The following is a 15,234-nucleotide window of genomic DNA, read 5'->3' on the forward strand; positions in this document are numbered from 1 at the left end:
CTTAACTTGGAGGTGACAAGTTCATCTCTACCACATTGACTTAGTTTTAGAAGAACTGGCTTGTCAAGGAAGAGGATGTGAAAGACCTGTGGCTTGTCCTCCACTGCTTGATTTGTCTGTCAGCAACTAGAAATGACTAACTGAACAAAGACTTTCTTTTTATTTCTTCTCTTTCCTGGCTATCCTCTTTTTCTCTTTACTTAATTTCTGCCTATCCCTTTCTCTCACTATTACCACAACAACACGCAATCTGACCCCATGACCTTTCAGAACGGGGCTCTTCACCCCTGACCTGGCTTTCGAGGCGATAGTCAAAAAGCAGATCCTCAAACTCAAAGAGCCCAGCCTCAAATGTGTGGACCTTGTGGTGTCCGAGCTCACCGCACTCGTCATGAAGTGTGCCGTTAAGGTAACCAGGGACACACCTGCTGAGGTGATGGCATGAAAAGAGAAGGGATTTCTTTCCTCTCTAAATGTCTATCTATGTCATATCGGTAAAATGGTCACCCCAGTAAAATCTGTCCCATCCCCACCCTTGCCATCTGTGCCCTGTGCTTTAAATGTGTGTATCGTCCCATTCCTAAACTGTCTCCCACCAATGGAAGTCTCCATACCATTCAGATTGAGAATTGACTTACAAATCACATCTGAAACTCCCAGTTTACCTCAGCATCAGCTCAAGTAAGCATTTTTTCTCTCTGCCCATGGACCTGGTCTGTCAGTCTGGGCAGAGCAGAGCATGGCTACGCTCCCTCGCTGACCCACATGGCAGACTGACATTCCGCTTTTGTGCTGAACCAGATGGAAAGGGAGTAATGTGAGGGCAGAGATGATACTTATGGCGTTTTTCCATTACATGGTACCTACTCGACTCGCCTTTTTTTGGTTTTCCATTATGAAAAAAAGACCCTGGTACCTGCCAACATGTACTTTTTTTAGTATCCCCTCCGTCAAGGTTCCAAGCGAGCTGAGGCGACGCCAAAAGGTAACGTGAAAACCTGCAGACTACTGATTGGTCGGAGAGAATCGTCACTAATCACTGATTAGCTGAACAAACCCGCCACTTTTAAGTAGTTTAGCCAGCGTTTTATTTTTTAAATTTTTTTTGCTGCCTCCAGCTTCTTTTGAAACTAAATTTATATTCTGGCTGTGGCAACAGCCACATACCGAGAATCAAAAACGACACACCTTCGACGTTCTGTGTGTGTCTGTCACGTTATGTCACGGCAGTTTCCTGCGGCGTCGCTATGATGACCAGCCACACTTGCCTCACGCATGAGGCGGTACTAAATCTGCAGTGGAAAAAGGAGGACGGGGCGGCAGAGCCGAGCTGGTACTAGCAGTGGGTGAGCGCCATAATAGTCTGTGGGCGCTGGGTCATGGATGTATTGATCCACTGGCAGCTTGAATGGAGTGTTTCCGTAGCAACGGTGCTCCACTGCCATCTTGTGGACAGAGGAAGGCTCTGCACACGGTTAAATTATTCAACAAACACACAGTAACCCAGCCATCCTTCCCCTCTGTCTCTGGGGTGTACCACTGCCTCACCCCATTCTGTCACTTTCTCTTCTCATCCAGTCTTCACTAACATTAATACTATCAAAACTCAGCTAGAAATGACAGTTTTAAATGTATTGTAAGTTTGGACATTGGCTGGTTAGTTTAAAATATATAACGTGAGTCTTTTATTCTAAAAAAAAAAAAGAAAAAGAAAAAAAAACTGCATGATAAAGGCAATGGCAAACACAAAGCATTACCACATTGATTCTTAATTCATGTCGTCATCCCTGGCTGATAGTAAATACCTTATCACCTTGTAGAACAATCGTTTTTATGTGTGTGTTGGTTTGTGGTTGTTTGGATATGTGTGACACTGAAATGTCACTTGACTACCTCTTTCCCTTTGTTCTCCTACTTATTCTCTTATCTTCTCACTCCTGTTTCTCTCTCTGACACTTATTGGTAAGTCTTACTAAGCTCAAGCTCACATGTAAGTGTGTGTGTGTGTGTCTCCGTTCAGTGCTACAGCTGTGTGTTGTGTTGTCTTTCAGCTAAGTTCCTACCCCAGGCTGAGAGAGGAGACTGAGAGGATTGTCACAACCCATGTCAGAGAAAGAGAAGGGAAGACCAAGGACCAGGTAATTTGCTAGGATGTTGATTGAATAGACTAGTGGCCCTCAAGCCCACCAAGTGCGCTCAGGTCAGCCTTTGATCTTTATCTTTTTGATATGCAGAAAAAAATACAGTAAGAGCTGCAATCTGCAATTCATATGTAGCCCCACTGCAGTATTATGTTCAGATGCTGGTGGAACAAAGTGACACCCCTCAAGTGATCGTATAAATGGGGGAAGGGGAATGCGACCAGATGTAGCATGAGGTGAAGTAGACAACTGATGCCTGGACACTCACCGTTGGCTGTAATAATGTGTCATCTGGCATTGTCAGACTCCAGCTGCAGCATTGTGTGCAGCATTGTGTGACCCTTCCAGGCATCAGATATGCTAAGCTTTAACATTTGTCAAATGGAGAAAAGTAAAAGCATATAAGGGCCTTTCCATTGCTGGAAATGCTAGCTTGCCAGCTGAACATGTAGAATGTTTTCCTTCTAGTGTGTGTGTTTGCAGTCCATTTAGCCCAGCTGCAGTTTAGTGCACAAAACACAAATTAAGCACCAGTTGCATATTATAAGCTCTATTGAATTGTACTGCATCAGCTTAGTTTGTTGGCATCTTCCAAGGTTCTATAGACTCAAAACTATTTAAATCTCTACAACACAAGTATATCATTAGGGCTTAGTTCTGGCCGAGAAGTAGTTTGATCAAATAACTTTTAAACCGTTTTGGTTAGATTCTTTTCTGTCTATACTGAGAAAAAAATGATTGATCAACCACAGATGCAACACACACATTTTCCAACTTCACTTGTTTTGTTTAGTCATTGTTATAGTTATATCAGAGCTACGCAACATTCTTTATCATGGTGGAAAATCTATTATTGTAAAAATTTGTTTCAGTTGACAGTATTAGTCAGTATTACCTTGATTGGCACCACTTTCCTTAAAGGAACACGCCGACTTATTGGGAATTTAGCTTATTCACCGTAAACCCCAGAGTTAGACAAGTCGATACATACCCTTCTCATCTCCGTGCGTGCTGTAAAGCTGTCTGACGGCTCCAGCGGCATCAGCCCATCACAGAACAGGCAGGTGAGTGGTTCCAGTAATCCTACTGCTCCGAATAAGTGACAAAATAACGCCAACATGTTCCTATTTACATGTTGTGATTTGTAGAGTCACAGCGTGTACAAAAAACAACGCAACAACATGTAAATAGGAACATGTTGGCGTTATTTTGTCACTTTTGTCACAATTCGACGCAGTAGGCTAGTTGGAACCAGTTACCTGCAGGATCTGTGCTGGGCTAAGCTAATGCTGGAGCCATCAGACAGCGTTACAGCACGCACGGAGATGAGAAGGGTATGTATCGACTTGTCTTACTCTGGGGGTTACGGTGAATAAGCTAAATTCCCAATAAGTCGGCGTGTTCCTTTAAATCAACACAGTGAAATCCTGTGATAGACATGTGACAAAACAGCAATGTGCAGAAAATGAAATTGGAGATCACTCAATTATTTCAAGACATCACAAGAAAAGAAATTAATGAGATGCCATTACTTGCTTACAAAAACGGAAGTGTTGTCAGAACTTTATTCTTGCCTTGGAACAGCGTTAACTTCATTAAAAAAACAAGACTGAGAGTTTTAGGTTTGGCAGGTTGAATTGTAGTGTTTATAAACACTGTGTAAAGCATATTCTCATAATATCAGTCTGACTATATTGGTATAGCTACTTATAAATCTAGCTGTAGATGTAATCTGTCTTGTTTTTTGTAGTTCACAAGTGTGAAGTTTCAGAAGTGAGACCTAGCACTTAATCATTTGTGTCTTCTTAAAGAGCTCATATTATGCTTTTTGACTTTTTCCCTTTTCTTTATTGTTAAATATCTTTTTTTGTGCATGTAATAGGTTTACAAAGTGAAAACGCCCAAAGTCTACACCAAAGGGAGTTACCATCTCCCACAGAAAACACTCTTTACAAACTGCTCGAAACCGCTCTATTGTAGTCCAACCTTTACTTCTGTGACAAACGTGTGTCATTTTGCGTCACTTTGTAACACACGTTATAATGCTCGCGTAGCTGCTAGTGTGGCACGCCCTCAAACCAAGCTAGTTAGAGCGGAGGCCCGAAGATACTACGTACTGCACATGTGCGACTCCCAACAAAGATGGAATAGAAGTGAGATGCTTCACTCAACACGCAGGGTGAAAAAATAAGCTGCAGCAATGTGCAGTACGACAAATATATGGTGTTTTTTGGAAATGAAACCATGTAAACCTATTCTGGTACAACCTCTAAATACAATTATGAACCTGAAAATGAGCATAATGTGAGCTCTTTAAAGTGGTGTTTAATTGAGACATATCCATCCTAATCATAATGTTCTGCCTCTAATCAAGGTTCTGCTGCTGATTGACATTGAGCTGTCCTACATCAACACCAATCATGAGGACTTCATAGGCTTTGCTAAGTATGTACCACTCCTCCCCCCACCTTTTCTAGCCCAACTTACAGCTTGTTGCCGGTGACCCCAGTCTCGATTAACTACATGTTGCCCGTTGTCTGAGGTGCACTGGTGATTCCGTAGATTTACAAGGACAAGTTATCTTGTAACTCTCAGCCACCACTACATGTGGAACCCAGTTGCTGTTTCAGAAACTTAACAGAATCACCACCACTTCACTGCTACTGAATCAAAGTGTTGCTTATAACTAGCCACATTAAAAAAGCCAAGTAAACTGCGGTGCCTCAGTGTGACGAAGCATGCCAATTAGTGATCAGCCACCATCAGAGCATGTATCTCCCTGTTGAGGAGGTGGTTGCCACAATGATCAAGGTACCACTTAGTCCCCCTTTGCATGCAACAATACTACTCTCCCTCTAAACAATGTCAATCAAGCATGCTTGATTGCTTGACAGATACACTTCCTGTCTGCCGCAGGCTGTTTGACTGTCACTTCAAAGAATGCCTACTGTACCAGTGGACGGAGCAGTGTTGATTTTTTTTTTTTTACTGCATTTGCTTGTAGCTGCTGTTGTGCACTGGAAACTCATTTGCACACTGCACTTTTTGTGGTGCATCTTTAAGTGGTTTATAGTGCGTAGTTGAATTCACAACGCAGCAGTTGCAGTAGCATGTAGATGTGGAGCTCCCCTCCTCTGTGTGGGTCTCGCCATTGACAGAGTAACAAAGCAAGCCTGCGTGTGTGAGGGTTCATGCCTAGCCCTTTGCATGGCAAGCGGATTGCTGTAATGTGTCAGAGGTCAGCTAGGGCTGTTTAACAGTTCTCATGACGTCACTTTCAGCCTTGACTACAGAAGGCTCGATGATGGTAGCCCCCCAGGGTACGGCAACAACAGGTGGGCCAACAGAAGGATGTAGGGTTGTGTGTACAGTATGTGTGCGAGAGACAGTTTGACCCTCCATATTGTCCAAATTCCTCCACAAGCCACTCTCACCTTCATGTATGTGTAGTAGTACCGGTATTTTTCTTTGTAACGATAACTTCAAAACCTTGGATTTGCACTTAAACCAGACAGTTGATTTACACAAGAGACCAATAGCTATAAAACATATATACAATATTGTAAATGAATAGAATATTATTGGAACATAAGTGACACATGAATATTTAGTGAGTGTATATTTTAAACAGGTTGTGTTTGGTGTGGTGTCATCAGTGTTTATTGTCTTTTCTGTCCATCTGTGTAATGACAGTGCCCAGCAGAGGAACACAGCTGCAAACAAAAAGAGGGCCATACCCAACCAGGTACGTTTTTATCTCTCAGCTCTGGCCTTTTCACCAATTCCAGATTTAATCTCCTTTGACTGATGTCTCCCATTACCAGCCTATTAAGGTGCTGACACACCAAGGAGATCGTTGGTCCAAGTTGGGCCGACATTGAGCGTCCTTCGCCCTAGTTTTGCAGTGTGTCAAGTACCGTCGACCCTATTCAGCTTTTTTTCGGACAATTTAACATGTTGAATCGTCGTTGGTGAGAGGAATCCATGTGATTGGCTATTCAGCTTAAGCAAATTAGTGCACAAGAAGAAAAACGGTAGTGAGGAAAGCAAGCAAGCAAACAACTGTTGAGAGGTCACACGCAGAAGTTTTTCATCTTATCTGATCAATCAAATACACATAGGGTTGTCTATTCCTCTCCCTCTGCACCGTAATTGGTGCTAGACTGAGAACTGAGCCCCCTAGGTATTACACTGGCTAGCTGGCTGACCACTATATTAGTAAAATGTAACATCTTAATGTTTCATTCACACACCCTTGTCACAGCGTAGGAAAGCCTACTGTTATGGGCAGATGATTGACCGCTTTGTTTGGCTCATTTTCTGTAACCAGTGTAGCATGAAGGCAAGTTGGGTGGAATTAGCAAGCTAAGCTAACTAGCCAGGTGCCACAGTGGACTGTTCGCTCCCTCGGCTTCCCCACCGCAGGGAGACTTATTTACTAAGAGAACGGATGACGGCCCGTGAGATGGACAATCTGGTTTAGCCATCTCCAGGTGTCCGCTGTCGTTCGGCGGGGAGTGAAGCAGAAGGACTCTAGGCTCTGTGCCGCCGCTGGCTGATTCAGGCAAACACTGTTTTGTTGTATGTATCATAACAACGGTTTATACATCCGGTTTCCCTTTCTGAATGACAAATAGATTATCGTCCGCCTGCTGGCATGGAGAGTTATTTCCTCTCACGCAGGCGCAGAACGTACATGCTAGTCGGCCGTTGACTGTAGTCTTTGTGGTGTGTTTGCCAAGACACAGGCGACGTGAGAGGCGATGCCACTGTCGGCCCTTGTTGGCACTAGTTGTTTGCCGTCTGCTTGGTGTGTCAGCACCTTTTTAGTCAACTATGTGAATATATCTCATTCCAGGAATGATTTAGCCAATAGTCATTAATACGCTATATCTCGACCTATCTCCTGATAACTACTGTTCACAATACCTTCCCTGTACATCATTTTAACTACTGACTGTACCCAGTCCTATGATTTCTAATCTTCATATTGAACTGGCTTTGTCCACGATGTTGTGAAGCTACTACTTCTCCTGTCATTTTTTGTGCAGACTGATATTTAGCCAAGTATGGTGTGTATTTGTAAGATCCTGAAACATGATTATAATGCTGATAATCAGCGTTAGAGATTGCAGTTTCAGTGAGGGGGAACTTAAAGAAGACTCCGCATCCCTGCTTTTCTGAAACAAGCATCTGTTTCCACGGCTATTATTAATTGCTGTTTGCATGTGACCCAGGCATGTTGATCTACAGCGAAGCAACAATTAATCGCAAAATTCTGTTGGTTGTTCTGTTGCCATTGCATTAACTCACAAGCATCCTTTTTTTATTGCAATTCAGAATGTGCATGGACCTTGCACCTATCAACTGAGCAACAAATATGACATAACCAAATTGTGATATACTTGAAGTAATTCTAATTGCATGTAACTTTCTTGCTCTGTCTGTCTCTCTCTTTCTCCTTTCTCTCTTTTTCTCTCTCTGTCTTTCTCTGTGTGTCTCATGGATTATTTCCTCCTGTTTTTTCTCCCTTCAAACTTGTCACCCCTTTTTTTTTTTTCAAAACCTTTTCTTGAACTTTCATTCTCCACTGTCTCTTACTTAATTCCTATTCTCTCCTTCCAACTTTCCACTTGCTACCCCTTTCCCTCTCCCCTCATCCTCTCTCACCTGTCCCTCATCTTTGCTTGCTTGCTTTCTCATTTCTTTGGGCTTTGGTTTTATACTGCCCCCCTTTGCTTTAATTTCCCCTCCCCTTCTTATTACTGCAGGGTGAGATTCTGGTAAGTACCCCAAAGATTTAAACCGCACCCTGCCAGGGGGCAGCAGGGGTAGGCCATGCAGAAGGACTGAGGCCATCACACACAGGTCAGCCAATATGGTTGGGTGGAAAAGACAGAATGCTGTGCGAAAACAACATAAACAGTTTCCTACAAATACAGGAGTTTCTACCTCACCATAATGAGTTGTTCTACCCCTGTGCAGCTTGGCGGACTGGGAGAGGTCCACGAGGAGAAGGTAGAGTCTCCAGTCTGATCAAATTGATCTCAGTTACAATTCTTGCATTAGCACGCAGTTACCTGTAATTTGGAACTGACATAACCGTAACACACTGCAGGTTTGATCTCGTAATTCTTTTTCATTTTAATAAGACAATAATTGTCTTTAATTGCATACAGATGATCTGGGTTGCTACTAACATTTTACTTTTTCCTCCACCAAATATTTAAAACGACACATAAATTATTTTAATCCCACAAAAGAATGTTCTCTATTAGGGACCACAGAAAGAGAAGGGCGGGGGGATCTTTCACCACTGACCATGGAATGGCATCAGTTCTCATGTCACTGAGTTTATACCTCTGCTGCTGCCTCATGCATGGGGACTCAAAAGTTTGCCTTGTTGTGAGAATCATCCTAAACATCGCTAGGAGACAAAACTGGGAGGGAGTGGATGGACTGCATGTGAGGAGCGACTAAATCAGCAGCATAGTAAACATTATGATTCTTTAAAATTTTCTTTGCATTCTTTTCTGGTGACTTCTTTTTTTTTTTTTTTTTTTAGATTAAATGCATGTTAAAACAGTTTCCTACTGAAAGTGCGTACATATCCAAAAACCCACCTGTCTCCAAGTGTTTAATTGTTATTTCTGTATTAAGAGCTGAACAAAAATAATTGTCTAGTTATTTTGTATGGTGACTGGTCATGGCTTTGGGATGTATTTCAATGATTTAGTCATAAGTCCTTGGTAAGATCTCTTTATTTTCAAAACCTACTGACTATCCTAATTCATTTAAATTGGCATGTTTCATTCTAATCATTTAAAAATATATTTTTTTCTTTGAATCCTTGGAGTTAATCTCAGATGTAATTGTACATCTTTTAATTATCCACTTGCAACACTTGCATTAACAGAACTGTATTGAACATGTCTTGACAGTCTACTACTGAAACTAAACCCTCACACCTCATCATATTCTCTTAATGTCAACTTGGTTATAACATTTCCAACTGACTTTAATTAGAGGATTTAAAACTCCTTGTTAGAAGTTTAAGTTTTTTCCTCACCAATGCAAACTACAAGTTTAGCTCCTATGTAATTGCCTCCTTTCCCATGTTTATGTTGGCAGTTTTGAACTAATGAACCCTTCCCTCCCCCATACTTTACTCCAGTCCTCTGTGTGGATGGAGGAGTGCAGAAGAGAGGTCTAAAGCAGACTTTGAAATTTCCCTTTAGCTTTACTTAGCCATAAGAGCACACTTTTCACAGATAGCTTCCCCCATTGCGTGGAAAACAATGGAGAGACATAGCTAAGAGGGTTCCTCCAAAAAGCTTATTTTTCATGGCTTATGGTTCACTTAACTCGGCCTCTCAGTCAGATGTATTTCCTCCCTCTCCATCTCTCCACACTAGATTTTTAATTTGCTGTTTAGATTTCTGTCCCTCTTTGAACTCTAGTAGATCAGTGAACAAGCCATTGCAATTATTTTTTTCCTCCTTTACTCCTCTCCTTTGCACTGCCCATCTTTTAACTAAACCATTGTATATCTGTGTCCAGTTAACCCACAAACCATGCTTTATTTAATGTTTAACTACTAGTACATAGGCTAGCTTTTACTGACCCACTGACACTAACATACCATCGTCGACCTTTGGTGTCAGGGCTGGCATAGTCTGGACACCATCTGGTCCTGTTTGTTGTTTTAAGGATTTATTTTCTGTTGAGTGGAAAAAGAACAAGGACTACATCCCCTTTCAGTGTTTTCAACTTGACCATTTGATGATTTTGTATACATTTAGCCATATTACACAATAAGTATTACTGTCCTTTGTTCACTCCATGCTGTTCACTTAATAAGTTTCACATTTAATCCATACTTCTATGTTGTAGTGCATATTTAAGTAATATTAGTCTCATAAACACAAAAATGTTGAATATTGAGATAAAAAGGGGACATTGACCTAGTAGAGGTAAGCAGGTAAGATATTATTAGTGTCAGTCACATCCCAGTAACCCTTATGGGGCCCTCTTGTCACCAGTGCATAAGCCTGACTGTTTTCATCCGTCCTCCTGGTACCCCTCTCTCCCTACCACCCTTTCTCTCCCCCACATCTTCTCCTCACTGTGTAGGTGATCAGGAAAGGCTGGCTAACCATCAACATCAGCATCATGAAAGGAGGCTCCAAGGAGTACTGGTTTGTCCTGACTGCGGAGTCCCTGTCCTGGTACAAAGATGAGGAGGTGAGAAGAATTTCTATTCCAGTGCTGTATTTCACTGGGCACTAGGGATATGGATAGCTAAGATAAGATGAACCAGCACCACAGGAATGTATAAAGATGAAGACAATGCATTTGGCACTGTTGGAATAAACTATCCCAAGTGGAGATTGGGTGTCATCACCGCCGGTGTCTGGAGGTGTGTGCGTCCCAGCCCAGCCTAACCAATGTGCAGACTACTGTTCAGCTGTAGCCGGATGAACAGGTAGTCTGAACACTGGGCAGGCGGGGGGGTGAGGAGGACTCTGATAGGAGGAAGAACCCTGAGGTCATTGCGGCTGCAGGTCGCTACCCTAGGACAGTAGGACAGAGGGCACAGAGAGCAAACATTACCTCAGTGAAACAATTGCACATATAAAAAAAAAAATAAGCCACATACATGGAAATGGCTAATATATCAGGCCCTATACTGCTGAAAAGCCACTATGTTTTATCTTATTAAACAAATATTTCAAATAGAGATTAATATGAAAAATCTAACCTCTTATATCATTGCTTTCAACCGATTCAAACATTCCCTTTTGGCTAAATATCTACAGAATGTGCAACTCTGCTCTACAGTTTATTTATATTATAGACCTTTTAAAATGTATTCAAGGACTTGGAGAGTAACTTTCAGTAAAACAGACATGTTAGTGCACTGTAATGGTCTAGTTTCACTGATCATTTGATTTTAGACTTTATTTAAATGGCTTTAAGTGCAAATAGCATCGTACTTGCTTTACTCACCGCTTGATCTTCTTTCCAAGGCCCAAGTCAAATCCATTCTTCCAGTGAAATAAAAAAGACCCCTTAAAGATACCATTACAAACCACTGCTAAAGATGAACTCCAGTCCAGTGGCCTCAGTGTGTCCAAACACCGACTGGAAGCGGTGCATTTTTATGTTGCTCGCCTTTTGCGAAAAAGAGAGTGTGTGAGCGGGTGGATGGTGGAGGCAAACTGACGTGGCAGGCGGGCTGAAATGTTCCAGCCGGGATCTGACTTTGGAATTTGCAGGAAATCGTACTGGGTTACGGGGGCCGGTGGGGGGCGGGGAGTGGGGGGTGTGTGATTGTGCATTTGTGTAGGCGCTTGTCCACATGAGTCCTCCTGTATCTTTTAGTCTGGGCAGTTAGTCATATCTGTAGGAGTGTAAGATTTTTGCACACACCCAAATTCCATGACACGCGTTTGTATAATTTGTGTTCGCTCGTGTGTGTGTGTGTGTGTGTGTGTGTGTGTGTGTGTCTTAGTGTGATGTAACGGTTGGGCCTGCGCCGCTCTCTGTGTTAGTGCAGACATAAATGCTTCCAGATGTCTCTGCTCAACAGTGAAAGCTGGCACCCCATCCCCCCCAGAACTCCCTCATGCTCCTCCTTTTCTTCCTCTCATCCTCTTCTGCCCCATCATGCATTTCTCCATCTCACCAGCCTGGTGGTGGTCCACACAGAGAAAATGCATTGTCATGGCTACTCATTGGTGGAGAACGGTTTTCATCTCCATTACTAAAATATATACAATTACTCACTTCTTTGTGTTGTATTTTCCAGGTTTCTGTTCTGCTGTTAATACACATTTCTTCTGTCTGCATCATGCTAGGAGAAAGAAAAGAAGTATATGCTACCCCTGGATAACCTGAAGATCAGAGACGTGGAGAAAGGCTTTATGTCCACAAAGCACATCTTCGCAATCTTCAACACCGAACAGAGGTCAGATTTATCGTGTTAAGTGAAAACTGTATGTGTGAATGTACCTTACCTATTTGGTGTGCACACATGTCCTTGTGTACTGGCTAATCCTACACGCTCACAGTTTGTTTTTGGTTTATCTGTACAGGAACGTTTACAAGGATCTTCGCCAAGTAGAACTGACCTGTGATTCTCAAGAGGATGTGGACAGCTGGAAAGCATCCTTCCTCAGGGCAGGAGTTTATCCGGAGAAGGACCAGGTATGTGGGTGGTTGGGTGGGGCTTTTTGTTTCTAGAAATACATTAGTTAATATCACATTTGTCATTAACACCTGCACCTCTGTATTTCTCTGTGTGCGCTTTTGGGACAGTTGTCATAATTTATACTTCTACAGAGAGAAACTACGAAGATGTATTTATGATATGTTAATACTTCATCTTTGTTGTGTGTGTTGTTGTCGTCAGACGGAGAATGAAGACGCTGCCCCTGCAGACACATTCTCTATGGACCCTCAGTTGGAGCGACAGGTGGAAACCATCCGCAACCTGGTGGATTCGTACATCGGCATCATCAACAAAACCACCAGAGACCTCGTTCCCAAGACCATCATGCATCTCATGATCAACAGTGTGAGTCCCACCCGTCCTCAGCAGCATACACAAGCCATTAACAGACACAAGCCATTAACAGACAGTGTCTGCAGATCTGGATACGCAATGAAAGAGATCTGAGTCTGTTACCTTAACACTGTGCACTGTAGTGTTTCACTTATGGATACTTTACAGAAAAGAAGGCTATTGATCTATGACCACCACTTTGTACAGTGCAGAGTGCTGGACTAGCTGTGTAAGTGTATTCTCCCACACCTAAGGCTGTGTGCTATGCTAAATGCTGGCAGTAGTTGGATCTCTACCTAACGGTGTAAATGTGAACAGCAGTGCACTGCAGGCCAAAATAGTGCATATTGTAAATTTGCATGGTGCCCATTAGAGCCTGACGGATATATCGGCAGGCCGATATTAGGAATTTTCCAAACTATCGGTATCTGCATTTATAATGGCCGATAAATGCATATTTAAATAAAAACAGACGATACACCCTTTAACCATGTTATGAGTGTTGGCGTTGCCCAGTTTGTCCACCAGAGGGGACTCTACAATGTCCCTGTTGGCAACTCTCTTTGATTTTTCTGAAGTTTTATATCTTAAGTTTGTATTTTTATACATTTTATTTATCAGAACTTTAATATATTTTGATGTTCCTCTGTTCTGTTGTGACAATTAAACAAACAAGTTTATTTTTAAACTGCATTATTTTAGTGAGGACTACAAATAACTAATGTTAGGCAAATCTGTTTGTTTTGTTACGCATTTCTGGATTTTTTTTTTTTTTTTTTCGGCCGATATATCGGATTTTTAAATCACCAAATATTTGTATCGATATTGGCCTTTAAAATCCTTAATCTGTCGGGCTCTAATGCCCATCCTGCATACCAAATAAACATTTTTGTACAAACCATGTAGACCTTTATGTATATATGAATGTATTATTTCAGTAGCTGATATGCAGACAGTTATGTTGCCATTATTCAGCAAACGTAGCATCCTACACTACTATATTCTTTATACATGTAATCAAGATACTTGATAAACCAGTGATCTGAGCTGAGATCAAATAAAATGTTATTTAATAAGGTCTAAATGTCATCGCACCATGGAGGTGTGCATAGTAGCATTTCGTTTTCTTGTTCATTTTAGTAGCAACAGTGGTCATATATTTCATGTTCACACAAGGTCATCAACTTAAAGACACTAATTAACAGGATTTATGGTGCATGCTCACAGTGACTTATCCACTGTCCATTTATTAGGTTTTATTATTGTGGTGATCTCACTTAATGGCATCCAACACACACACACACACACACACACACACACACACACACACACACACACACACACACACACACACACACACACACACACACACACACACACACACACACACACACACACACAGAGACAACCAACACTTGCTCCATTGTCCACCACGCAGCTCCTTTTCCATGGTTTTCTAATATTTTGTTCTCTAATCAATACATAGTTTTTTGGTCCTGTGGTTAGATAGTCACGTCCTTTCGTAACAATAGTCTTTTACTTCTTTCAACCACATTTTCCAATTCATTAACCTTCCTGGTTGTTTCACTTTTGCTTGTTTTTAGCGATGTAAGTTGCCACACTGTGTTTTTAATACTATTCACTTCCATTCAGGCAAAGGATTTCATCCACTCAGAGCTGCTGGCCTATCTCTACTCCTCTGGGGACCAGAACAGCCTCATGGAGGAATCCCAGGACCAGGCCCAGCGTAGAGACGAAATGTTGCGCATGTATCATGCACTCAAGGAGGCGCTGCTCATTATTGGCGACATCAGCGCCAACACGATCACCACCCCAGTACCCCCGCCCATAAATAACACCTGGATCCAAGAAGCCAGGTGAGATCAGGGTTAACTAGCATTAAGTTGAGCTTCAGGTAAAACAGCTGAACAATACAGTATCTAATAACAGTTTTAAACTGTGAGCAAGTTTAAATGGATGAGATATGGAACAGTGAGGGGAAAAAAAGACATTTTTTACCTTTTTAGTATTATGCTTGCCTTGCTGAATTTGAAAAATGTTACAGTCCCACAAAAAAGAGCATCACACACCTCCGATAAAATGCCCTCACCTCTAGCTCTACAGGAGAATTAATGGGATCTTTTAGGTGATTATCACAATGTCAGTTTCATTTAATCATATCCCCCTCTCAGCCCCACCCCTCAGCGCAGGCCGACTCCTACAGCTGCCGCGGCCCCCAGCCGCCCGCCTGCTGTTCGGGGCCCAACACCAGGACCACCCATGAACCCTTCCCCTGCCTTTGGAGCTCCGCTCAACCCCTCTCCCGCATTCGGTGCACCACCAATCCCGTCTCGCCCAGGCCCACCCATCAACGCTTTCAACAGCCACCAGGATCCCTTCAGCGCACCCCCACAGATCCCCTCCCGGCCAGCCCGTGTCCCACCCGGTGTACCCAGGTAGGACTTCCTGTTATGATGAGATTACCAATACTTGTGTGTATATTATGCAATTTTTGTTGCACTGTAT

General features: G+C 42.4%; 1 protein-coding gene and 1 long non-coding RNA gene across 8 annotated transcripts in view; one reads left to right on the forward strand and one right to left on the reverse strand.

The window, feature by feature from the left end:
- The window catches only part of dnm2a (dynamin 2a), a 37,980-nt gene that overhangs the window by 17,684 nt on the left and 5,062 nt on the right, over nucleotides 1-15,234 (forward strand). For 2 of the 7 annotated variants that reach the window (XM_039824861.1, XM_039824858.1), the window contains exons 11-20: nucleotides 2,052-2,138; nucleotides 4,516-4,586; nucleotides 5,835-5,886; nucleotides 8,127-8,159; nucleotides 10,275-10,385; nucleotides 12,002-12,111; nucleotides 12,239-12,350; nucleotides 12,556-12,720; nucleotides 14,362-14,585; nucleotides 14,901-15,164. In XM_039824861.1, coding sequence (XP_039680795.1) covers nucleotides 2,052-2,138; nucleotides 4,516-4,586; nucleotides 5,835-5,886; nucleotides 8,127-8,159; nucleotides 10,275-10,385; nucleotides 12,002-12,111; nucleotides 12,239-12,350; nucleotides 12,556-12,720; nucleotides 14,362-14,585; nucleotides 14,901-15,164 — 1,229 coding nt within the window. Of the gene's footprint in view, nucleotides 1-270; nucleotides 410-2,051; nucleotides 2,139-4,515; nucleotides 4,587-5,834; nucleotides 5,887-7,912; nucleotides 7,925-8,126; nucleotides 8,160-10,274; nucleotides 10,386-12,001; nucleotides 12,112-12,238; nucleotides 12,351-12,555; nucleotides 12,721-14,361; nucleotides 14,590-14,900; nucleotides 15,165-15,234 lie in introns of those variants that run through there. The other 5 variants (XM_039824863.1, XM_039824864.1, XM_039824859.1 and 2 more) reach the window with 5 other exon arrangements.
- LOC120574547 lies at nucleotides 8,683-11,346 on the reverse strand. Its single transcript, XR_005641874.1, has 2 exons — nucleotides 11,151-11,346; nucleotides 8,683-10,714 (listed from the first exon to the last, which is right to left on the reverse strand). It is a non-coding gene; the product is annotated as an uncharacterized LOC120574547 (long non-coding RNA).

This window comes from Perca fluviatilis, chromosome 15 (genome assembly GCF_010015445.1).
Source record: "Perca fluviatilis chromosome 15, GENO_Pfluv_1.0, whole genome shotgun sequence".
Lineage (NCBI taxonomy): Eukaryota > Metazoa > Chordata > Actinopteri > Perciformes > Percidae > Perca > Perca fluviatilis.